This window comes from Phalangium opilio, unplaced genomic scaffold (genome assembly GCF_054372755.1).
Source record: "Phalangium opilio isolate 3A_F unplaced genomic scaffold, DU_Popi_V2 ptg000048l_1, whole genome shotgun sequence".
In the NCBI taxonomy this organism is placed as follows: Eukaryota; Metazoa; Arthropoda; class Arachnida; order Opiliones; family Phalangiidae; genus Phalangium; species Phalangium opilio.
In genome coordinates, this window is record NW_028324170.1 from 5,049,138 (window position 1) to 5,075,236 (window position 26,099).

Genomic DNA, 26,099 nt, shown 5'->3' on the forward strand with positions numbered 1-26,099 from the left:
CTTGCGCAATCAGAGTACAACAACTAGTAAGGTCTCTAAGTACTAACTAACTGACTGATAATGAACGCACAGTTCAAACGGTTTACTCCTACGAAGCTAAAATGTTGCAGAAACGTTACTTGTAAGTATTAGGTACACACTAAGAAATATTTCGCTAATCCGCGACAATCTTGAAAAATGGTGGCAAGACGTGTAACCAAAACATTTATCACATAATAACGTTCCTAGTAATCCGAAATCGTAATGCTAACGTCCCTGCGAAATTTCAACTTCCTAAGTAAAGCGGTTCGGTTTGGGCGTTAAATTATAAGTCAGTCATGATATAATTGTGGATGGAGCTAAAAAGGAAGTGGTTATCTTTCCGCATTCCCAAAATAGTTGGCTGTCGATCATTTCTGGTACTATTTTTCCGCATTCTCTATAGTGTCTGTCTGGGGAATGCTACATTCTTGGGGAAAACCCTCCTGGAGGTGGTTCCCAACCCGTTGGTATGTAGTATCTGCACTGTTAAATCGGCATCCTTAAGCAAGCCTCGCAGCTGGGAAACCCCACCGCGCCGGCGTCCAAACTTCAAAGCTCAAAGGTGCTTCCGCGCGTTCCCTTCCGAATACCGGGGAATCCCCGTGGAGTATATATTTGGAAATATTGTTAGTTGACCGTAAAACCCTATAAGAAGTTGATGATTTAGGCCTTCGCGTTAGAGACAAGTTTAACGGGAATTTTGCAAATAACAGTATTTTTTTTCTTTTAATAAAATAACAAATTTTTATCGTAATGGTGGAATTCATAAACGTCGGACGAAACGAAATTTATTACTATTATTATTATTATATTGATCGCAACGCCCTGCCTTTGCCTGTACTAAATAAGTGTTCTTCTTACCTCTTCCACCCTGAAAAATTAAAATGCTAAAAGCTCATCTTGTATTTGTTCGCCTTAATTATTTGACACGGATAAGTCTTTACGAGAACATATTCTATACAATTTCGTACGTGAAAATCTAAGCTGAATTATCTCGAAACTCAAATTTCTAATCATAACAAATGTTTCAACTACGCTAATAAAACCGAATTTCCCATATCGATTAAACTTTCGATATTATGTATTTCAAACTGCAATACATAGTGTATAAATGCAGTTTTTAAGGACTGCGAAGCTAAACTCGTTTTTGTCAAATTAATATTTAGTGTATTGGCTGATATACGTATCCTACAGACGGGCTTTACATTTTAAAATGGTGGCCCGAAAAAGTAACAAAAACGCCTTGACCCGTCAAGGCTAGTTATTCATAAAAGTATTTAATAAATTCATGGCAAATAACCCCGGGTTGATTATTATTTAAAAGCGGGTAATTTTGAAAAAAAAATTCCCAAGGGCATCTTGGACTATCTTTAGAGTAGTGGAAGGAAAAATTGGCTTCATTTTGGGATGCCGATGTGACTCGTCTTCATTAAGACAAAAGGGGGCTAACCCTCAAATTTGAAGATAGTTATCAGGGCGGAACCCTCTTCACGTGCACGCAGAAACCTAATAAGACAACGGGCAATCACGTAAAGAGACGGATTGGATGCTTCAAATTCGTACATACTCAAATCTCGCTTCATCTCAACGCCATTTCTCAGTCAGTAAATTTACTCAATTAAAATTTTGCATATCATTATAATTAATTGTGATTCACGAGATTACGAAGCCAGATTTTTAATTATTGCCACACCAAAATTGTTATTAGCGACGCGGCATACTCTAAGGAGTAAACGGCAGTAACGATCTACAGATATTTTACATCAGAAGACGACTCAGTTATGATGTCATCAGCCTGTCATTGCTAAGGGGTAGCCTAGTACGCTTTCGTTTAGGTATCTAGTATTTCCGATATCTATGAATATAGCGTGACGCTGTCTTACCTCGTGTTCGGGGTCAAGCTCGAGGGCTTTTTCGAAATACGTCAAAGCTCGTGTTCCCTTATTCTGCTCCAGGGAAACCACTCCCAGCTGCAAAAATCACATATATGCAAAGATTAGCTCACTCTATCCACGCTGCTAACGAAAGCGTTACCACTGACATTGTAATAAATATCAGGATTGGTGTTGTCAAATTTTAGAGCTTTCTCGTAAACTTCTTTGGCTTCAATCGACCTAACAAATTTATAATTAAACAAATTACAAATTTACAGACTTGAATTAAATCTAACGAGATAGATTTAAAAATGAAGTAATTAAAGTACCTGTTCATTTTAATTAAAATATCGCCTCTGTTTATGTAAGCTTGAACATAATCGGCTCGCATACTTATGGCTTGTCGGTACAACTTTGGGAAAGAACAATATATATTTACTGTTAATAATAATAACTAATTTTTAATTACGCTACTAGAATGATTCAAAATAAATAATGAGAATCCGCAAATATTGCAAAGAATAAAACTCACCGCGTCCGCTTCTTCTAATCTGGAACCATTTCTTGAAATGAGATTAGCCAAATTAAGAAAAACGTTTAGGTGATTCGGAGCGATTCGCGTTTGGTATGGTTCACCTGGACGAGCTTTCGGAAGTAGAGCTTTAGCCTTTAATAAAGAAACAAAGACATTCCATTGTTTGAAAAAATGAACAAATTAAACGCTACAGCATAAAAACACACTCTTTTATTTATGGCAGACTTATCAGAGATAGTGACAATGAAAAAACTGAACACATACCTTCCAAAAAGCCTTTTCGGCTTCGTTGAACATGCCCAAGTTATTGTAAGTTCTTCCGACGTTCATGTGAGCTCCCAGATCATCTGGTTGAACTCTAAATATTTTCAATACGTTTTACGGTTAATGAATTACTGCTCCTGAAATTTTAATTACTTGGTGGCGGTTTGGAAGTAATCCAAAGCTTCATAGTATTTTCCTTCGCTTTCCAGGGCGTGACCGACGTTGTTGTACAACTTGGCATTTCTATTATTGACGCGGATACCAGATGTAAATAACGTGTACTCCGATTTCCTACATGAAACAAACAAAAACATTACCTCCCTCGATTGGCCAATGACTTTTTTCTCGTAGGAACTGTTAATTGCTAATTAATGGTACGTTCAGACTAAGTAAACATTGCTAGGAAACTCAGAGAAGCGAGTTTGTAAGCAAATACTGCATGGTCTGAACGCGTTTAAAAGTATGCTTAAAATAAGTGTTTCGAACCTACCAATCATAATTCCTAATGAATGTTTTCAAGGCGTGAATTCCAATAACGATCAGTAAAACTCCCCAAAATAACTGCCGCAATATATTTCTGTTTAAAAATAACATGGTATCATATGAGATAGGCAAAATTATAGAAATACCATAATAAATTAGCCTGTCATATGACCGATTTGTTTCTACACAAACGTACCACTATACATATTCCACGAAGGTCTAATCCTCTTACACACCATTCATAATCATTCTTCCTGGCTTTTAAACAACAATTTCACCACTAATCACTTAATCCTCTTTGGAAAGATTATGACATTGATCCTTATTATATCAAATCATCCATGTTTCTGTTTACATTCATCTCAAACATCGTCTCCGATCTTCAATAGACCTTTTCGACGTAAAAAAGTGGGTAGGCAACCCTCAGTATTGGGACTTACAAGGGGGTTGTTACATTGCCATCCGTCTCTGCGCACTCTCATGATACAAAAAGACTACAGCGCATGCGCCAAAAAGCGAGATGGAAGGCAAGAGTTTGACCCCCATGTCTTTCCCTCTTTGTTACATCGAAATGATCTACACTTCCTTTCTTTACTAGTTTCTAGCTAAACTTGTCTTTCATGAAACCGATCTCCACATAAAACACACATCCAAGGACGCCCAAAACACCTTCACATAAGATTAGTTTTGAATTACTACGTTACCCATTAGTGGAATCTTGTAGTAGATCGTAGATTCGACTCCATCCGTAGCCGACCAGCATAAAGAAACCCATGGAAGGCGCGTACAGAACCCTCTCGGCCACGACAAAACCCACAGGAAAAAACAGATTCGAAGCCGGAAGAAATGGAAAGACGGTGAAAGCAATACCCTGTTTTGAACAATCAAATCAATTGAACACATATTAATAAAATTTATTAAAACATTTTAAGTAGAGAGATGGTATGTTTCTAAGAATATGATATTACTGGAAATGTTTAATTATTTCCAGATTATTTAGGGAAAATTCTTAATTTTCGAAGAAGGGACTTCATTAATTACGCTAATTAAGGAAAGGGCTAATTATACTTCTCGGAATCTTTCTCGTTTCAAGATATCCAATCATTAAAATGGGCAACGGAATCATTAAACAAGTTAGTCAGAAATAGAACACACAAACAACAATACAATATATTTTATTTTTTTAAGGAGTGTTTCTGATAAGTCTGCCAGAAATTAAAGGGTATGTTCTTTGGGCCTTCATCAATTTAAGGGATACTACTACCAAAAGGGGATAGTTGTATCCCCTTTTGCTACTACTCCTTATTCAAGTTATCCATACAAACATACTTGTAAAGCTGAACTTACCAATATAATAACGTGTCCATCGTCGGACACGAAAGCGGTCCATGAGAGACTCAACAAGGTTATGTAGAAAAATATCGTGGCCAAATTTCGGACATCTTGATAGGAGTTGAGCAAAGGAATGGTTCCCATCGTCCAATCACAGCAAAGATTATTGGGGAAGAGCAACAACCAGGCGTTAACGGGCAACAGATAATTCAGGGTCATCTGACGAGTTGGACTCGATGCGATGGCTGCTGGATTATCAAACCTATAAATAGATAAGTTTCGGAAATTGTTTAGTCAGCGGAAGTTAAAGACTCAATTAGACATTTAAGATAAAAAACTTCATTACGATTAATTAAATTAACTCTAAATTTAAAATCTGATCTGAAAATGTCAAATAAACCATGAACATTCGGGATAACTATTCAATAAAGTTCAATCGAACGTACTTGGTGAAAACTGGTAATTGGGCTCCCATGATTTTAAGTCTGGCAACAAGCAGTATAATAGAACTGCTAATGAGGACCAATACGCGGAGGATCATTTCACGCAACCAAGGAGGAGGTTGACCTTTCGAAGACACTAATAATTGGATGACATTGAAGAAGTCACCCGGATGCAACTATAGAACAGAAAAAGAAATCAACTTAGATTAAATAAGGCTTAATAATGTATGCTGGAGAAATATGTTTAATGTTTCTCATACATAATACTTTAAGCAATTACGCTTAAAATAAATAAACGCGGGGGAACGTTGGGGGAGGGTAGCGGCCAGAACGTTTGATTATAATCCTTATACGAGACATTCTTAACGCCAGAGAAATTCCATGCCGCAGCTCGATTTAGGCACAATCTCAGAGAACCTCTTAAATTAAACACAAATTTAGCATAACAGGTTATCCCCTAGTTCTCGCTCTCACTCTATCTGACTCTTCTTAACTTAAAGCTCACACGCGACCATCCAACAATTACTTAAGGACAAATAACGCGGTTACTATGAAACGCGAACGAGCAATCGATTATCTTGCTTATTATTATTATACTAAGAAATACTGTCGATCTGTTAGTAACGATTGATCGAAGAAGAGACCTTTTCAGCGTAAAATAGGGGGTAGACAACGCTCAGTATCGGGAAGTACAAGAGGGTTGATACATTGCCATCCGTCTCTTAGCACTCACATGATATACAAAATGACTACAGCGCAGGCGCCAAAAAGCGAGATGGAAGGAAATGTTTTACCCCCGTGTCTTTCCCTTTTAGTTACATCGAAATGGTCTATAGAATAGTTTTAAAAAGGGGGAGGGGGTGAAGTATATCGTTTGATTGGTAAAAGGGTTAAGATAGAATATCCAGTGTATGGACACAAAGTCGTTAAATAGGTCTTCAAAGTTACCAGTCCTTTTGATTGGAGCCATATCTAACGTCTTAAGACAAGGTGATCAAACAACAGACACTATTTTAACCACCCGACTTTTGAAAATAAAGAAACTCCATTGTCATAAAAACGAAGAAGCGATTAGGTTGCTTACTATTCTATTAACAAGCGCGCCATTTCCCCCCCCCGTCTGTCTTTCTATTAGTAACGCTTCATCTACTAGTTTTCAATATGGCCGTGCGGCGTAGCTCTTCAAGTATATTCACGTAAGGTTTTATATAAATTTGAAATAAATATTATCAAAACAATTATGGATTGACGGATTACATATGCCAATAAGGATTAAGTACGGCTAAAAAATAACGACGCACTGATTGAACACGCATCGTGACGTCAGTGTTTGCACATATACTTCCACTTTGGGTCGGCAAAGGAAAAGTGTCTTCCATCTGGTCTTTGAGAGGGTACAGCCAAGCGAAAAGAAAAAGAAAAGTAGTTGCCGTTCTACACGACTAGAATTTGTAAGCGGTGGAAAAAAACGTTTGTAAGGTATCTTCGTTATGCTTTATGAGAATAAAATAAGCGCGTCTCTTAATGATTCTGTCAGAATGGCAAGATTTATGAGCGATGGTGAAATATCTTCGCCCCAACTAAACTCCCCGCTCTGCGCAGGAGTGTGTATGTACGCGCCACACCGATAACGATACTCATCTCGCTCGTATCTCGCTACTCTACGAAACGCGCATTTTAAAGGTGGAATTGTATGTGGAAAAGAAGCGCAGATTTCATAAGCGTATAGCTCCTTACCGCGCATTTTCTCACGAGCTTGTTTTATCAAGAGTGGGGCTCTGATACGAACTTCGTAAGAGTATTGGTATTATTAAATTAAACCGTACGAGGAATTGGGTTTGGATTTGTTAAGTTTTCTCTGATGATTTGCGCGAGGAACGAAGGTATCGAAAGTGTTTTATGTTTAAACCACACTGCGCTTATGGCCAAGTTAAAATAATTTTCTCCGTCTTTGTTTAAACTCAAGCAAAAACTCCTCTTGTGAATAGGCCTTAAAAATTTTCCTTTCCGTTAGATTTAAAGATTAATTTCTTCAATTTGAAATACAATAAATTTCAATAAGAACTTCTAGCTGCATGGCAAAAACACTAGAAACAATTTGAGCTTTCACGTTAAAAATTGGCTGAAAAAAAATTACTTCGGACCATTCATAAATCCAGAAGCTCCCCTATAAGTTCGATACTGAGACGTTGTAGAAGAACGAGTACCTTGGTTTAAATTACGAGGTTTTTACAAACCTTTCACGCAGCTTTCGTTGTCAAGTAATTATTGGTTCAAGTTATTAAACTTCATGATCGCAATTTTATGGCAAGGAATTTAAACAACATTTCTGGTCAACTCTTTCATCTTGCAATACAGAGCAAGATCTTGTAACGGATCAGGCGTTACAGACAGACAAGTTGTGCTATAACAATCGCTTGATTAATTCTTTGTTGAATTCAAAGAACTCAAATTGTTTCGTGGAATATTGTTCAGTGTAACGTATCCCCACAACTAGAATATGGACTCAAAGATACTGCCACAAACTTATTGACTTTGTAGAATTCATACTTATTAGAAACGTAAGATTAACTTATGTTTGGCAGAATTTGGCGGATACTCTTGGCGAAATAAACATTTGTATCCCAGGCATTTCGCTAATAAGAATTGACATTTTTTAGAAGGAAACCATGCTAGATTTTAAAACGTTTCTTTTTCTTGGCCGTAATAATTTCTTACTCGGCTGTTCGCGAGCCATATTGCGTAGACTACTTTAATATTTATTGGTATATTAATGCGCTTTAGCTTCAACTCTATTCTTAACTGCTGGCGAACAGCTTCAGAATAAACGCGTCTCGGGCGCCTCTGCTGATGTCATTAATCTTGTCGCTTTTTTGGCTGTTTTAACTTTAGCATTTGTTTAAAATCCATCAATCCAAATTTGAAGATTGCTTTATTTTTGCCCTCTCTCCCCGTTTCCACACACCTCTTATCATCATCTCTATATCCAAGAAAACAAGCGGAGCCAGTCATATCAAAGTCTCGACTGACTGGCATGTCTAACTGCCTGATAATCAACACTAAGTTCAAACCCTTCGATTTTCTTGGGAAGTTGAACACTCTTACACTAAGAAAGATTTTTACAATCCTTTATTACCATCTTTAATGAAATGGCGGTCATCCAGAAATGGGAACAAAACCTTTATTGTGGAATAACCTAATTAAGTTTTAACCAATTTCATTTATATTTAGTATATCTGTTGATATCCATGCTCTATAGACGAACGTTCTGGTAACATTTTGGGGTAAATTAATAAGCAATCCTCTTTCATATTTTAATGTAACAAAAATGTCCTAACGGGCTGACTACTTACAATTCCGGGTCCCTTTGCAGCTAGACAAGGTATTTCGACACTAATTTTAATATTTACCGCAATTTTAGAACCATTATAAATATAACTTTTCTTTTGTTCCGAAAATAAATTCATTCAAAATCCATTAATGTCAATTCCGAAAATAGTTCCTCGGAACCCCCCAATCACCGTATATGTTGTATACATCCGCTGGATTGGGATTATCGCTTTGGCAATCCACCAAATGTTAAGCCTAAGCTGAAGGAATACGAGAAGTATTAAGTCAATACGATTGAGAGTTGGGCGATTTCTTCAGGCGAAAATTAAGCGTGAGAGCTACAAATCATTTCTGGCGCTGAAAAAATTCCGATTTTCGCTTATTTCTTAGAATGAAAAATGTCCACTTTTCGCTTCGGCCTCCTTATGTTAGCTTTTTCTTTATCATATCCTTCTGGTCGTTAAGCAAACATCGTAAAGACAAACTTTCAAGGACTGGGGAATCAATTTCGACAATGGCGGAAACAACGCAAATTCATTTAACGAAACTAACTTTGAAACGACGAATGTACGACCCACTTTTATCACATTTTACTTAGAAAATTATTTTGGGAAAGAAGGAACTATATGGTCCAGCTTTTGCGCTATACACGTTGGAATGTTGCCGGCTACATGATCTTCTGAGATGGCATGCCGTCAGGGGTCAGGGGTCAGAACATTGTTTTAGTGTACAACCCGTGTCAGAAGACTTTGCTTTAGCGTGAGCGTGTTTGGTAGACTGTGTCAACCAAGGATATGCAAAAAAGTATATGGCTTACCCCTTGCAGTACGAAGACGTCGTAGGCGCAACAAATAGCGGTGACCGTAATCCCCTGTTCCTTGCTTAAAGTTGCCGCGGCAATTAACAAAACACATTTCGAAAGCTCCGTCCAATCTGACCATAAACGAAAAAGATGCAGAAAAGCAAACATTAGAAATCATAAAAAAAAGAGACAAACTTATTATCATTTTAACCATTTTAAAATGTAGCATTAACACGTTAAGCTTATATCATCGGTAGTTATAAGTCACGTCTAAAATACCTGTTTTGTTGTAATCTCTTTGATTAGGTTTGGAGCTTCTTACGTAGCAAAGAAACGACCATAAAATGAAGACAGACGAGAGCGTTTCCGCTCGCCCTACGACACCCGTAACCTATAAGAAGATTAAAAAATAATCTTACAGCAAAATTCGTTATAAATAGTAAAACATTTGGTCCGATTTTCTCGTAGGGATGTTGACCGGATAAATTTTGAAAAAAAAAACTTGACCTTTTGCTTGACCTTCTCTCAACAACAGAAAATAAACTTGTTCAACATTTTTTTATATATATATATAATCCCATTACGGGAAAGCCTACGTAAGTGTAAGTAGTTGAACCGTCTAAAACCCGAAGAAGAATTTTTTTATTATTGTACACTAAAGGTTAAAATAACCGACTTGAATTAGGGTCACGTATTACGCTATATTCGAAACAACGCGATGACTCTTGAGAAATAACCTTTCTATACGTTATAGATTGAATCACGTAGATTGTAAAAGAGATGAAAAATAAAAGAACTTGTAGGCATAAAATAGACTTTACATTAAAAGTACAAAAATAACATGAAGCATAAAAATAAGATTAATTGGTTAAAGACAGAAAATTAAGTTGTGAAAACCAAGATGTTAAAAGAATTAAAAGCAGAAAAATTAAGCGGTAAGATGTAAATTTAGAAATAGAAATTAAGAAAAATTAATGGGAAAGGAAAGACATTATTGATTGAAACATATAGATTGTAAAATATTGTAGGCAAAAAATAGACTATAGATTAAAAATAATAAGTAACAATGATCATGGTGTATATATAAAACCAGGGATAGATTTAATTTTAGAAGTAGGAATGGAGAACAGAGTAATGTGGGCGCGCGTCAAAATCCCGGACCCCCTTCCACGGGCGGAGGGTATGAAAGAAGAGACTGGTCATAGTGACAGAGGTGAAAAGGGATTGCGTTTTTTTCGCCGTCCCCGTTAGCAACGTCATCAAAACGTAGTTTAAGTGAGCCAATGAGATAATTTAAAATTTTCGCTCTATACTGGGCTATGAGTCGGACTTAAGTAAATACGAACCATTCTCCATTCCTACTTCTAAAATTAAATCTATCCCTGATAAAACCAACGCCGAGATACCAGCATTTTACATCCCAATCTAGACCCGTAACATTTTAACTTTATGATGAACCCCTAATTAAGTGCTCAATTAATAAAAACAAAATCATCCAGTGATTTACTAAAAGACTATATAGCGTTTAGTGCCTATACATAGACAGGAAACTCTTCCCGGCTTCCCGTACCTTTAAAACTTACCCGGGAAAACCGGGTAGCTTAGCTACAATACCGAATATTATAATAGAAAGAAACTTACCGCTTCGGTGTGTACAGGGTGTACGCAAAAAAGTAATGACGATACCAGACTGGCCAAATCGGGCAGAAATAAAAGGCAAACCCTGTCAAAATAAATTGAACAATATTCATTAGAGAAAGCATACATTTTAAGCTAAAAAGGTAGGTATATAACGTGCAATTTAAACATTAAAGAACATGATATCGTTTCGACTTGGGCTTTTAAATTAGTACTTAGGGTTCGTGCGGGGGGCTAAGGGTGGTAATTGGAAGATATTTCGTATACGCTCCCCCCCCCCTCTTTTCAAAGTAAGTGCTCGCACTAATTACTCGGAAAGAGAGCGACCCCACTTTCCAATTTTCGGAAGAGAATAACTATCGAGATCGTCTCGCCCTTCTACTACCTTATTATTATTATTATCATCGATAGAGAAATAGCAATGTCGAAGTGTATATTTATTCTATATAACAAGGATATAAAGGGTGTTTCTGATAAGTCTGCCACAAATTAAAGGATACATACTTTGGATTGGGTCAAACTGAATGGAAATTGTCAAAGAACACGTGGTCTACAATATTAAGTTACTAAGAACTACGACTGTTTTGCATGATAAACACTGTCATATAGCGTTACTAACAGAAAGACAAGGTAGTTTATTTATTTCCATACCTGAAGTAAAGAAGACAAACGATGAGATGAAAGACAACGTTGACAAGATGATATCCCATTGGATGAAGACCGTGGATTAAGTAATTCAAACGAAATGTGAAGACGCACAGTGGTCGATATGACTTATGACTTTGCTCCTAAAAAGAAACCCGAGAAAAATTGACATAATTTAACCCGGATTCAATCATTTGTATCGTAAAGCGTGAAAACGTATTTGAGGTAATTAGTTCTAAAGTGACAATATTTACCTTCTGTATGGGTGTCCCCCAGAAGTCATTTTGAAATATGTTTAAAAATGGCGTATTTGGCCTCAGATCACGGTTTTCTTTAATAGCGGAGACATCGTCGAAGACAAAGCCGCACTGTAAAGAGTTTAAGTAGCAGACGCTCGATGCCAAAGATATCAGCAAGTAGTAACTTAAACTTCCTTTACGATCCATGGAAATCTAAATGTAAATAAAAGTCATAATGTCAATATAAGCTCATTTGTATCCGTACTTTTTCGTAAGTTACTTATAGCTTTAAGCCTAAACTTTTACTTAAGTTGAAACGTACAATTCCAAGTACAAAACCTTTTTCCATTGCAATACACCACATTTTAAAAGTATACTGTCAAGGAAGATCATACAAAGTAAGTTTGGTCAGTATAGACAATTCCTGTAATTATTTGTAGAGAAAGCAACGCACAGAGGCGGAGGGGTCGCAACGCCAGATGGAGCCACGCGGGAGGCTAGCTGTCGTATCCATAAAAACCTCTACCATGGATCTAGATAGACGGTTCCTGCATGGACGAACCAATACTGAAGGACCGATGGCAGCCCATAGAGCCCCATACTAAGCGGCTAAACAACCAATGTTAAGCTTACATCCCCCTTTTCAGCCCCAAAATGGAGGATGGTTATGAAAAATACCGAGCCAAATCCCGGAAAAAGCTAGCGCCATCTAGATAAAATAAGACGTTAGATGCTTCCCTCTTTAGAACGTTAGAACGTTGATTCCCCCATATGTCCCCCACTATCCGGTTTGCTACTATCTGCCGCTAGAAGGCGAATTAACAAGTATTTTTCAACTTTCTCCCTCTGCCATCCGGTCCTTCAATATTGGTTCGTCCATGCCTCTACTGCCGCTTTATTAAAAAACCCGACTCGTCTACTATTTACTTTTTTGATCTAATTTATATTGTATAAATACCGGGTATTCTCTTTGCGCATCACGCGTTTAACTTTTACTGTAAGATTATTTAATGACTAGCTGTTATTCAGTAATAAAGTATTTATAGCTTAAATCTCACTCGCAATTATTTACACTCAACTATACAACGCAACCCAACTCACACTGCCTCTAGCGGTGACTCTCGACGCACCCCTACGCCCTGTAAACTTCTCTTCCCCCATGTCAATAATGGAACCGTCTATAGAAGTTTCTCTACGCGAAACGTAGCAGGCCCGTGCGTGTCTATTTTTCGGCGTTTAGTTTTAACCGCGTGTGATCGGAGCAGAATTAGTACGATGTGTCATAAAATTGAGCACTAGTACATGGCCACTGACGACGCGAGAATTCTGGGCGACCGTAGTTATAACGGTAAGTAAAACTTCCCTCACTTGATCTTCCTTGATATACTGTACACTCAAATTTGGAGCGCGAACTTTGGACTTTACATTTTGGAATTTTTGCATATAATAATCCAGGTAGATTAACAAGAACAATTCCCTCTTCAACCGTAGTTCCGTTTCTAAACGTTATTTCCAAAAACTCTTTATGTAAATTTGAAATGGCGACAGGTACGTTAAGAAGTTTTTAAAGAAATTCATATTTTATATCTTAGGAGCACCTTTAGGGTCGTTGTATACGCCAACGTCAGCTAAAACGAGCCTCATCGAAGGGAATTCCCTTTTCACGCCTAAAAGGGATAGTCCCAACTTTAAGATTGGTTTTGAAGCATTTTCAGATTATTTTTAAACCAATTGAACCGACCCAAGTTATAGTCTTAACTTCTAACCTCATGGCGTAATATTGAACAAAGGAAAGGTTATTTGAAATATTGCCGTAAATTGATTCTCAAAATCCATAAGCCTCGTCTCCAGTGTACTAAATATTTGTGAAATCGGTTGAAATGCGCGGACGTTATTCCTCAAGGACGGTTTTGGTTACATTTCTGGCCGCCATTTTTCAAGATGGCGGCTGATTTGAAACATGTTTCTTAGTGCGTTCGTACTAGTTAAGAGTAACGTCCCTGCAAAATTTCAACCTTGTAGGTAAAACGGTTTGGGCAGCGCGTTGATTATCAGTCAGTCCGGATAAGATATACGGCAGTCAAGATCAACAGTCTACTCGATCTAAGTCGCTCCGTGTGTACCCAGGTCAAAATCGTCTAACTTAACATCCCGGTCAAGTTAATATTAAATTTTGACGCTCAAGTATCACCGTGACTGTCCCTTTAATGTCTTCATCCATACCTTTCAGTGGGACCATTTCTTTTCAGTCCCCTTTGACCAGTCAGATATTTTTTTTTTTTTGGACTTTTTTTCAACCGAAAAGAAATCGTTTACATAGAATTTGCATTCGAATATCTACATGACTGTATGTATAGTCATTCTGAATAACCTTAGACTATTTATATTCATGAGCGACTATATGAATAAGGATATAAGTAACGTACGAAAATAAAAGTAAGACCCATAACTTTACGTATAGTAATTTTGGCAGCCTTGACATTCCGGGCTTTTCTTTGTAAACGCGTGTTCTTTTATCAAATTTAACTAAGTTTAGAAAACTATTGGAGCAGTGAACCTCTTCTATGTAAAATGGGGTAGGCAATGCTCAGTATCGAGATGTACAATGGGGATGATCCATAGCCGTTTCTGCGCACTCTCTGGACTCAAAACGCCTATAGCGCAGGCGCTGAAAAGCGAGATGTAAGGCAGAGTTTTACCCCCACTTAGTTACATCGAAGAGGCTCATGGGAACCTGCGTCGCTGATCTCAGGCTATTTTTTGTTGCTTTTCACGACGCCATTTTAAAAGGTAGCCGAGGGCGGGTTAATTTACCCCTAACGTTTACCATAAACCCCGCCTTTAGGCTATGGATATCAAATAGTACCCTAAATATAAATGAAATCATTTGAACCCTATAGCGCAAAGAATGAACCACTTAAAAGTTCATGAACCGACTCTGTTTCACCAGAAAAACACTGACCCATCATGCAAATAATTCTTGCCACACTACCCACGATGTTGTTGTAAGATGTAGGAGGAGCTCGAATCATATCCCTTTACTGACGTCACTAGTTTATTTAAGTACCCACCAACACCAAGGAGAGACTAATTCTCGGTCGCCTTTTTCCTGGTTTTTCTTACGCAAATAGGGTTACTTATGAAAGGGCTATTTTTCTTCTTTCAGGATAAGGGGGAATTGTTATTCCGGTACTTGACGGGAGACAGCTTAAGGTTTTTTTTGGCCAGAATTCTTTATATACTTCATAGATTGTGAATTTAGCGTGTATTCAAAATAAATAGCTTCACAAAGGGTAAACTTCCTTCCGCACCTTTCCCTGCCCCCTTATTTGATTGAAACTAAAAGAACTACCCTACATTGCTTTATAAGGTGACCTATTTATTGCAAAGGTTTAAATATTTTTCATCGCAAAAACATACGAGTATTGTACAAATGTCATAATTTTAATAAATTATAACTAAGGTCAGACCAACACATATTTGGGCTAGGAAATCGCAATAAATAATGACGATGGGACAAATAGATATTCTAAACTGCAACTGCGATTTAGTACAATCTTATACTGATAATCTTCTGATAAGTCTGCCATAAATTAAGGGGATGTTCTTTGAACGATTTTGATTTGAAAAAGTTCTATGACATCTTGCCCTAAGGGACACTGGTTTAGAGTTATGATTTGTTTGATGTGTTTTAGGGATAATTGAGACTCCTGGTTTCACCAGTTGGTATATGAATTATAATCTAATTGGTTAATGAATAATTACAGATTATACAAAATCAGCAATAAGGGACAAGGTTTTTAAGTTAATAGCCAATACACAATTGTTCAAACTTTTTTACCCTAACACTATCGTAAGGTAAAATGGTCTGTCTCTAAATTGGTTCGACAGTATAAGTTCATAAGATATGTTCCATAAGTTTATCACTGGTTACAAACTGGAGCTTGTCATGAAGTGACGTAGGTCATAGATTCAGGGTAAAGCGATGTCTAGTCAGGCGCTGTCAAAGGCTTAGTACAAACTAAATAGGAAGGTGGACTTCAAAATTAACCGAGTGTAGTCAATTCTTGTTTGTCGTTTTCGAACTAGCTCTCAGTAACTCTGCAGCATTACGAAGTGTCATACATATATGGAACATATCTTATAAACTTACGGTTCGACCGAGACTAAAGCGTTCGAAGTTGATTTGAGCTGGGGTTAAGTTGTAAAAGGTGTACTCCCGGATAATATAAAACAATTTGAGTGTATAAGCGTTAAAAACTGTACGTGTAAGGAATACGGTATACGAAGCAAATCTGCATGTGGAATCGTTAAATCGCTATGAATATCGTATTTGTCTTTCGCGCCTTTGTTGGAATTGCGAGCGAGAATTGCTGGGTGTCGTGTACGGGTGCCGGTGCAAATGAAAGCGTAATATACGCGTCGGGGCAATTACCGCGGGAAATGAAAAATTAAGAGCGCACTGCGAGTACCGTCGCGCCAATGCTAGATAAAATATTCTACGCGGCAGATTTGTAATACCATTTCCCATGGTACTTCCGTTAAGCTGGCGTTACACATTTTAAGTACTTCGGGTGTATATAGTGGCCAAATGGTACAATGTATTGAGTTCGTGCGATAATCTGTTTCCGTTTGATACTGTATACAGGGTGTTTCTGATAAGTCTGGTCCATAAATTAAGGCGGATGTTCTTATAGAGCGATTTTGAGTGGAAAAGTTTCTATTCCATTTAGCCCGTCCGGACAACTCTTTTCGAGTTATGATTGGAGTATTTTAAGGATTACCCCCCTAACCCCCTTTTTAACGTTACTAATTATGCAATCATTATTTGCGAGCTATCACTTCACAACTTCACATTATCCATTAGACAGCTGGAGTTTTATAAAAATATTGAAAACTGCTATACTTTCTATTTAACAGAACACTTCTTTGCAGAACTTTGTAATGAATATAATACTGATATACTGGGCCTAGAAGTACGTATTACCGGACTTGGTAATGTATTGGCGTGTAAACTACATAGCACTTCAGTTGTCACGGGGTAGCGCTACGCTTTTGACATTGTTCTCTAATATTCAAGGGTCACGAATACATAGTTTTGCTTGACTGGTAATAATTGTTTCGCGCTTGGCAGTGCTACTTTAATTCATACGACGTTTAACATCCATGTATTCATACACTACAAGCTTGCTTATTTCGTCAAGTTTAGTTCTCTAGGCTGATGAATTTGAATATACACGTCGTGGGAGGGGCGAGATGTATAGTCGGGTCTTTGGCACCTTCGAGCGTTAAAAGCTTTTAAAAGAACATAAAACGTGGCAGCCAGACGCCCTTAACTATCGCACGCGAACATGGCTTACCCTAAAACGCCCCAATAACTTAGGTGTATATGGTTTTCGTGACCATCTGGTGCGGTGGGTCCACATATTCCGAATTTGGGGTATCCCGAGCTTAGATTTGCTGTATGGCGAGTAGTGGTTCGGAGGAGTATGTTACATATTTTCTCGCCCTTCTTGACCGAATCAATTTAAAGGAATTTCGCTATGAAGTCCTCATCAGAATAATTTAAGTTAATTACAACTAAATTGACTAAGTTTGTTTATTTTGGTTAAATATAGTTAATATTGAACATTTATTTTGTTTACATTTGGTTTGCAATGTTTTCTATTGTCATAAACGAATATCACGCGCGAAAACGACAAGATGCTCTGATTTTCCTTAATCTAAAACCCGGTGAGCGTGCCACACGTGTTTCGAGAGTCCCAAGCAGAACCAATCTTTTTCCTTATATGAAGTCTTTAATCTTGATAATAAATGAATACTACTAGTGTATGTCATCCTTACAACAATTAATGCATTGTCATCAAAGAAGCATCTCCTCGCAATACCACGAGTAACATTACGGTTCGAATATGCGAATAATCACTACTCGGCAAATAGCGAATGTGTCGCGCCGTCTTAAGGTCTAGAAATAAGCGGAATTTCGACTTCTTTTGAGAGAAAAAGTGCCGCGATATTTATGGGGTAGTTTAGCTATTCAAAGTGCAATCTGTCTTGATCTATGTACGAGTTCTGAACTTCTGAGTGATGATAATCAACATCTAGTCCAAACATCTTGACCTACCAAGCTGAAATTTTGCAGGAACGTACGTTACTCTTAAATAGTACGCGCAAACTAGGAAAGATTATTCAAATCCTAATGTTAATTTCTCTGTATGTAATTTTCGAAATGGTCTACGCCAAATACATTATTGCATCCTTATAACTAAACCACCCTGTACATATGGAACTCTTTTTGCCGAGAATGCCAAGAATGTTCAGTCAAACCGTTCGTTCCGAAGTTGAGCTTAGATCTAGCAGTGACTTAAAGAAGTGCAAAGGAGAGAGAGTGAGAGAGAGGCGAAACGAGTTTGAGATGGAACGACATCGGCGGGGCAAACTTGGGAAAAAGTCCGTCGAGTCGTCGACAGGGCTGATTGAAAACGCCGTCTAACCAACTCGGTCCAAACAGTCCGAAAAGTTTTTAGATCTCTTAATTACGTACCACTTTCCCAAGAAACTTTTAACCGACCGATACTTCAAATCTTACCTTCCCTGTTGATTTCTTCGCAATGGTCATTCGAAGGAGTAGACTTTCTTAGTGTTTTGAGGGACAATTAAGTTAATGACTACGATGGTTGAATATCTTTTTTCCCAGAGCGCCCTCCGTGGTTGCGCCAACGTGGGCGGATTTTGCCGTACACACTCGAAACAACGCGGCGGTAAAAGTATAGAAGTTTACCGTCAGTCGTCCACTCGGTTGGGTTCAGCGCCGCTAACTTTGTCTTGAAGAAAAGAACGTGACGATTTTAACAAATGAGTCGCTCATGCGCGATAAATCCTATAGAGTTCTTTTAATGGTTAATGGGATAGTTATTCATGAAAATTTGAGTCGGAAAAAATCCCTCCGCCGGTAGGCACGCCGTACCCCTCTTTTTAGTGGGTATGTCTTAAACCGCCTACCTTATGTATTGGTGCAGTATCTGTGTGGATGTTAAGAAAGAAACGTCCCGACTGACTTGTAATCAACGGCCAGCAGCCCAAACCTTGTTAACTAGGAAGCTGAAAGTTTGCATGGACATTATTCCTAAGTAGTAGTTAGGTACGCGATAAGAAAGAATTTTCTAATAGGGAGCTAACAACTGGCTAGGGGGAAGAGATAGTCTGACGTCACGCAGCCCCCCTCTGGTTGGCATTTTTGCGCGTAGAATACTGTTTCCTAGGGTTAGGGGGATGAAACTCCAGTAAGAGATAGAAGGGTGTGACGTTTCTAGGTCAGAACTGTTAGCTCCCTATATAGGCGACCATCTTGAAAAATGTAAAATTAGCCTTCCTTAGGGAATATCTTGATCTTAATTGCGTTTCAACCGATTTCGTAAATATTTAATATATTGGTTGATATATTTATCCTTTTGACGCTCAGAAGGATAACGTTTCGGGTCCCTTAATTAACTTTGAATTTTAAAAACACATTTACTAGGCCTAGGCCTAGTTATTGTTTGTCTGTTTTAATTTAAAATCTCCATAAAAACTTTACACACTTTGTTGAGTAATAGATACAGTGTACGATCTTACCCACACTCAACGCTACCACATGTAAGGTACACAAGTACGAAAACATTTGCGTGTCTTGTACTTTTATACTGGGAATCTTAGCTACTAGCTTAGTCAGCCTGTAAAATGGGAGGGTCCTTTTTGGAATCTCGGTAATGATAAATTTTCATTTTATTCTGGCGTACAGTATTTTTTAAAAAGGCGAATCTCCTGCCGTCTAGGCTCGGATATTAAAAAAAAGAAAGGTAGATCGCCAGCTAGCCGCATCGCATCGCCCATTTCAAATACAAAATGAAATAATTTCTCCTAGATCCTGATATCTCTCGCTATAGTCTGCCTTAATTAACGAAGTTTCGTGCAGCAAACCTAGAGAGAGTCATTCGAGACACGCCTTTCAAAAACGCGGCGGACGGAACAATTTTCCATAGACAAAAACTAGAGTTACCTTTAAACTCATAACGCGGCGGTTAAGGCTGTTTCTGTTATTCGAAATTATTATTTTTTTTTCAGGATAATTTACTTGTATTTTTATATTTTCTGATTCCCGCTAAATAGCATCCGTTCTTAATCAATCTTGTTGATATGAATGCATACAGGGTGTTTCAGATAAGTCTGCCAAAAAGGTTATGATTGAACTATGCCCACCACCAGAATGAAATACTTATAAGAATAATAAACATTTTGCCTCTTGAGAAGTGTTTAAGACCAAACCTTTCGGCCTCTCAAGAACGACCATGTTAAATGTTAAATGTTAAATTGGTTGAACTTGGGTATTTGCAATGATCAAACGTTGTGCAATACGATAATTCGTAGAAAATTTCTCTGACCCATCCATAACCTTTTGAATGACGAAGCCCAGTATCTCTGATAGCAGGCTGACCATGTTAAATGGTTGAACTTGGGGTTTCACTAGAAAAACATAGTGAAATACCGTAGTTCACGTCAAAAGACTAACAACAGCGAATTGGAGGACATTCAGACAATATCTCTGACCCATCCATATTTTTTTTGAAGGGCGAAAGAGATCTCTGTATATTTTGAAGTTGAGTATATCGCCGCGTGATGGTTGCGGCTGGTTAACCAAAACGATGCCTTTAGTTTTATTAATGCGGGAATTATCTGCGTTTCATATCTCTTAGTTGGAAATTTTAAATTCAAAGGCCATCAAGAATACATCACAAAATTTAACGATTAAAATATCGGAGTGGCACATTAGGCACGGCCAGCGCGTACACTTGGCCCCACAAACGCCGCCGGCCAAATAAACGAAAGGGGTTGGTTAGCGCCAATAAAGCCGACGCGGCCAGAAGGCGAAAATTCGAATAAACGATGTATAAACGACTTACGAGAGGCAAGACACTCGAGTATATTCAGTTTCGTAAGTTGTTATTTAATATCGGGAATCGTAAGGTCTACATGCAACAGTTATTGCGGCAGTCTGTTGAAATTTCAACCTTCAGTATACAAGACGTTTCTGATACGGGTGTGCGTTGTTTGTATCAAACTAAGTGGAAAGTGTCACCAGAACATGGGGTCTGCAACGGACACAGAGTCTGCCAAAAACATTTATTGGCCCCCAAAAAAGGAAATAGTCACACATGAGGAGTAATTAGCTCTACTTTACCAGCGTACACTGCACACTTCAACCCTTTTAAGTCAACAACACTTAGTTAAGAATATATGGGTTCCCAAACATTCGCCCTTGTAACAAGGAAATTGTCACGCATTATTTGACCAGCTCAATAACGTTCTTAGATTGAAGACTATTGAAGCCTGATATTTCTTACTCCCACATTTGTGACTGTTCAATTGTTTAAGGGGCCAATCAATGTTCGGTATCTCCTTAACTAAATGTTGTAGACACTGTGTTCCTTGAGTCACTTTCCACTCAGTTTGACCCTAAGGACACACTCTTTAATTTATGCCAGACTCTTGATTTACTTGAAGAGTATTTTACCCCTTGGAATCTACATTACATGAAAAAAGATCCGGAGGAAAATAAGGGATTACGTGAGAGAATCTGGGGGAATGGAACATTAAATTTGTTCTGTGTTTTTTTTTTAATGAAACTTGAGGCCATGAAATTTTAGGGCGTGTATGGATTATATTGAAGAGGGCGGAGATTTTAAAATCAACGTCTGAATCAGGAATTCCTATTGGAGAATCGCATGTTCTCGGTGACCAACGAATTTTATCAATCATTTTAATCATTTAAAAACTGGCTACGAATATATTTCTACGCGTTAATGGTAGATCTTAGCATTTGACTCTATACCATTATATAACATTAATGCAGGGTGGAACAGATCACGGGAACAATTGTTGATGTACGGTCGACGGACAAATAATTTGTATTTGATAAAAGTCTTACACTGAGTTTGAAGGATCTGATTTCACGTGTAGTTCAGTGACGTAATTGAAAATAAATGTTAGACCGATATGTCCCACCCTGTCTGTATACTGAATGTCACTATGTAGTGGGTGTAACATTCTCAGACGTCCCGACATTGACGCGACGGTCGAAAGTCTGGCACAGGACAATTGACATTTTCCCTTTGAAAAACGTAAGAGCGTGGGGCTTCATAAACACGAAGAAATGAATTTCAAGGGTAGTGGAATATAAGTTGATCATAAAATTTGCATAGAATATAAAAATAACAAAGCTTTGAGTATGGCAAATCTAAAGTACATATTGATAAAAACAGAAAGTAAACTTCGTTCACAGTTCCCAGCCACGTAAAATGAGAAGCAAACAATGCTTCTCTCAACCCCGATGCGAACTAACCAAACAGAGAAGAGCTCTTTTGAGGTCAAAGGTTTATAGAAAATAGTTCTCTACGGTGGCGATCCAAACTTTAATCCTTAGCACTAGAGCTAGCTTCTACTATACGAGCCTATTCACTCGTGTTCCTTGTGCTACGGTCGTGAAGGTAATCTTACGCATAGAGGGTACCAAAACATCGAAAGAAAGAAAGAGCTTTCTGAAATATATATATAAAATTTCGAGTTTATAACGCCATTTCTTCTGTCACTTTTTATTTGCTATCTTTTGGAATTTCGTAAGTTGAAATGACAAACTGGTACGCAATTCTAAATCTCATAAAAATAAACAATATTGTTCCATGAAGAAACCTTTAAAGTGAGAAATGCAACCTTATTTATACCAAAATAAACCTAGAGAACAGCTTTATCGCCTGTTAAACTTTACCCAAAGCAAAGTTGCCACCCTTACAGTTTTGTGTTACAGGTCAACTCGACTTTATGTCAATTTATACTTTGTTATATCTTCGTCAAAAACGTTTTAGTTTCAATAAAATCCTGACACTTTTTGACGTGACCAATAAATGAGACAGTTTGTTTGGCGTATAACACCCTGTATATTAAAGGTATTAAGTCCCTTCAAGTCGAAACTTAAGTTCAAATGGGAAGGATTTTGTTAAGGCTAATCCTTGACCATTTTTTCCAGTGCATCGATTAGGGATTATGTATAGTTATTTTTGTGACTTTTCCTAAGATTACTCGTATAACCAAAGAGTGGATAGTTTTGAAGGTGAAAGTCTATTTATTATTCGAAGCTCTATTTCATCAGGTAATCCACTGTTTTCCAAAGTTTCCGAAGATGCGACGCTCGCGTGTTTTGAGAAACAATGCACAATGGATTGATCACTTGGTATTTAAATGTGATAAGACTAACGAGTGCATCCATGCAACCATCGCAAGCGAGACACTCTTGAAACATCGTCGTTTTAAGCGTGAAATCTTTGAGAGCTCGTCGAAACGACGCTTCGTGTTTCTCTGTCCTAATATTAGATAATATTATGCCTGCGAGCGATTGAAATATATACGATAATAACCAGTTTGAAGAAAAAGCTCTAGGCCGCCCATATATATAATTGCTATAGCTTTAATTGGGTTCCATTCTAAGCTTAGAGAGAATCTATTAGATTTTAACCAAAAGTAATAATTATCAAGGTTGATTGTAGTCTTTTAACAACCTAAAGACCCTTCATTAAAAATTACAAAAGCTATTAGCGCCTTTATAGCTAAAAACTGGCGTTCAATAACGACGACGTCTAAACTCTATAATTTGAATTCACGAGTGACAAGCCCCAATGATTTTACACCAATGACTTTATAAGAAACTAGCAATTCCCCTTCTCCCCTATAGTAATAATTGTACTAATTATAAATGGTTAAATCTTCACTTATCACGTGACGTTACTCTATCAATTGAAAAACAAAGGCTTAATAAAGATATTAGTGTATTTACAAAGCGCGTTAACGGATATTTTGTTAAAAGTGGATGCTTATTCTTTATTCAACTGCATGTTTTGTATCAGTAACAACATGAACACTAGGGGACAGGGCCGGAAATAAGCACAGGACACTGGACATTGTTCAATAAAATTTTAAAATGTCCCATAAGTTTGTTAAAAACTATGGGGTCACTGGACAGTTTGACCCATAAATTTTCCGAAATTTTGATAGCTTGACTATGGAGATGCGATACAATTTTTGCACACACCAGTGGACAATGTCCTATAAATTTTCCAGTCAAACAGGGACACATGTCCAATAAGAAAATTTTTCTTATTTCCGGTCCTGCTAGGGGAAGATTCAATTGAAGTGGTTTGGTTCATTTCTCAAGTTTGGGACGGACTACGGAGTCGAACCACTTTCTGGATCCGTAACATTTTAATTTTATGATTAACATAATCATCATTTAATTTAAACTGAAAAAACACATCATGATACAGATAGGAGTGAACGCAAAGACGATTTAGTATTTATGATACATAGACAGGAGCCTTTTCTCGGTTTCCAGTTCCAAAGCAACGACGGGAATAGTTAGCTTCTCTATGTTTTACATAAAATCAAGTGCACTTACGAAGTGCATTACATAAGTGATTTGAAGCGCGATGCCAATGAACCCACCATCCACCACGCGCCTTTGTTGAAAACGATCAAGCTCTTATAGTTTCTGCATTTGCGAAATGACTTTCATAAGGAGATTTTAATTTATCGCATAAATTAGTTCACCTTCTCTGATGATTTCAATTTAAGGGAGCGGCAATTCCAAGGCAGCGATCGGAGTGCGGGAGATGAGTATGGTAACATTAGGTTCTATATTACACAGGAATTAGAGAAATGGTAGGGCCATATCTTCACCCCAAAATTGTTTAACGTTTCTCTAGATCCGGTGAAATTTATAGTTGTAAACCGTATGCCGCATAATAATGAGGAATTTTCAAAACAACGGACCAAATTGCTGCCTTAATAATGAATATCTGTAAGAGATTTGCAGGATGGAATTTTTTTTATTAGTTATTATTGTTTTGTTTGGGATTCAGGTCGTGACCCCGTGTGAATAATAACGTATAGCGTTGCTCAAAAGTTATTTGTTTCTGATAAGTCTGCATCCATAAATTAAGGGGATGTTCTTTGGGTGCACGATTTTGAGTCAAAAATGTACCTTCTATCTATGACATTTTGTTTGCCCTAAGGGACACTGTTTTCGAGTTAAGATTTTAAGAGTGTTTTAGGGATGACCCCTTAATTAAATTAGAAATCATTGTCTTATTCAGTTTCTTAATTAAATTTAAGGGGTCATCCGTAAAATACTTGAAAACAGTGTCCCTTAGGGCAATCAAAATGGAGATAGAAGTTACATTTTAGAATCAAAAACGTGCACCCAAAGAACATCTCCCCTTAATTCATGGCAGACTTATCAGAATCACACATGCCAATGAAATCGTCATTTTGATCCTTGCTTTTAGTTTAATAAGATTTGTGTCTATGTGTGATGACAATCGTTCGATCATCCAATTTTTTTTTTTTTTCATCTGACAAATTTCAACTTTTTGTGGCCGTTCAGATATAAATCGAGAAAGAGGGGAAGGGGGGGGGCGTTCCCCCGTTGTCAAGGGATGGTGCTGGAATGATCTAACACGCACGAACTCCCATAAGACAGGGATTAAGAGATAAGAACAAAGAACCCCCACAGACAAATCTATGACCACTATTCACGAATTAGACAACTTAAATAAGCACTTTGTAAAATTGAGAGGATCAGGTCCTATCATCCGCTCATTTGATGAAAATATCATCTTTGCCTATGAATATATACAGGGTGTTTCTGATAAGTCTGCCATAAATAAAAGGGGATGTTCTGTGATCGATTTTGAGTCGAAAATGTAACTTCTATCTCCATTTTGTTTACCATAAAGGACACTGTTTTCAAGTTAAGATTGGATGGAGTATTTTACGGATGACCCCTTATATTAATTAAAAAACTAATTAAGACAATGAATTTTTATTTTATAAAGGGGTCATCCCTAAAATACTCAAATCATAACTTGAAAACAGCCATAGAACATTTTCGACTCAAAGAACATCCCCTTAATTTATACCAGACTTATCATAAACACAATGTATATTAGAACTATGGGTTGAAAATATACTATTATTAACAATGATTTTAATTTTTGTACCTTTCAAATTTTGTTACTTTAACTTTAATTTCTGTAAATTACAGGCAATAAGGCAATTTATTAACTCTACTTCACGTATTTACCATAATCCTCGGCTTCTCTCATTTGCTCTTAATGCTATAGTATCCTTTTTAAATTAACAAACTAACCAATATTTAAGGAAAATTATCCAATCGCCTTAATTACTTATTCCAAGAGAGATTGAAAGTGACCGGAGCTGCCTTAAGCAGATGCCTTTTTAAAAAGAAGAAAAAAAGAACCCGCTTAAGAACGAAGACGCGCGTCCCATTTATTAATAAAATATAATAGCGTTGATTATTTTCTCTGTGGCTTGAACCTCCCGCGCATGCTCTGCACAGAGAATATTTCTTCATTAAGAAATTACTTTTAATCTTTAAAAAGAACCCTT

General features: G+C 37.4%; 1 protein-coding gene across 3 annotated transcripts in view; it reads right to left on the reverse strand.

The window, feature by feature from the left end:
- LOC149673892 (protein O-mannosyl-transferase TMTC3-like) overlaps window positions 1–26,099 on the reverse strand; it is a 49,610-nt gene that overhangs the window by 2,629 nt on the left and 20,882 nt on the right. For 2 of the 3 annotated variants that reach the window (XM_089839678.1, XM_089839677.1), the window contains exons 3-17: window positions 11,622–11,819; window positions 11,374–11,510; window positions 10,726–10,807; window positions 9,364–9,475; window positions 9,100–9,215; window positions 4,956–5,128; window positions 4,525–4,771; window positions 3,882–4,048; window positions 3,185–3,271; window positions 2,848–2,985; window positions 2,695–2,788; window positions 2,428–2,562; window positions 2,225–2,307; window positions 2,063–2,135; window positions 1,905–1,991 (exon numbers count right to left, since the gene is read on the reverse strand). In XM_089839678.1, coding sequence (XP_089695804.1) covers window positions 1,905–1,991; window positions 2,063–2,135; window positions 2,225–2,307; window positions 2,428–2,562; window positions 2,695–2,788; window positions 2,848–2,985; window positions 3,185–3,271; window positions 3,882–4,048; window positions 4,525–4,771; window positions 4,956–5,128; window positions 9,100–9,215; window positions 9,364–9,475; window positions 10,726–10,807; window positions 11,374–11,510; window positions 11,622–11,819 — 1,929 coding nt within the window. Of the gene's footprint in view, window positions 1–1,904; window positions 1,992–2,062; window positions 2,136–2,224; window positions 2,308–2,427; window positions 2,563–2,694; window positions 2,789–2,847; window positions 2,986–3,184; window positions 3,272–3,881; window positions 4,049–4,524; window positions 4,772–4,955; window positions 5,129–9,099; window positions 9,216–9,363; window positions 9,476–10,725; window positions 10,808–11,373; window positions 11,511–11,621; window positions 11,820–18,195; window positions 18,487–26,099 lie in introns of those variants that run through there. The other variant, XM_089839680.1, reaches the window with a different exon arrangement.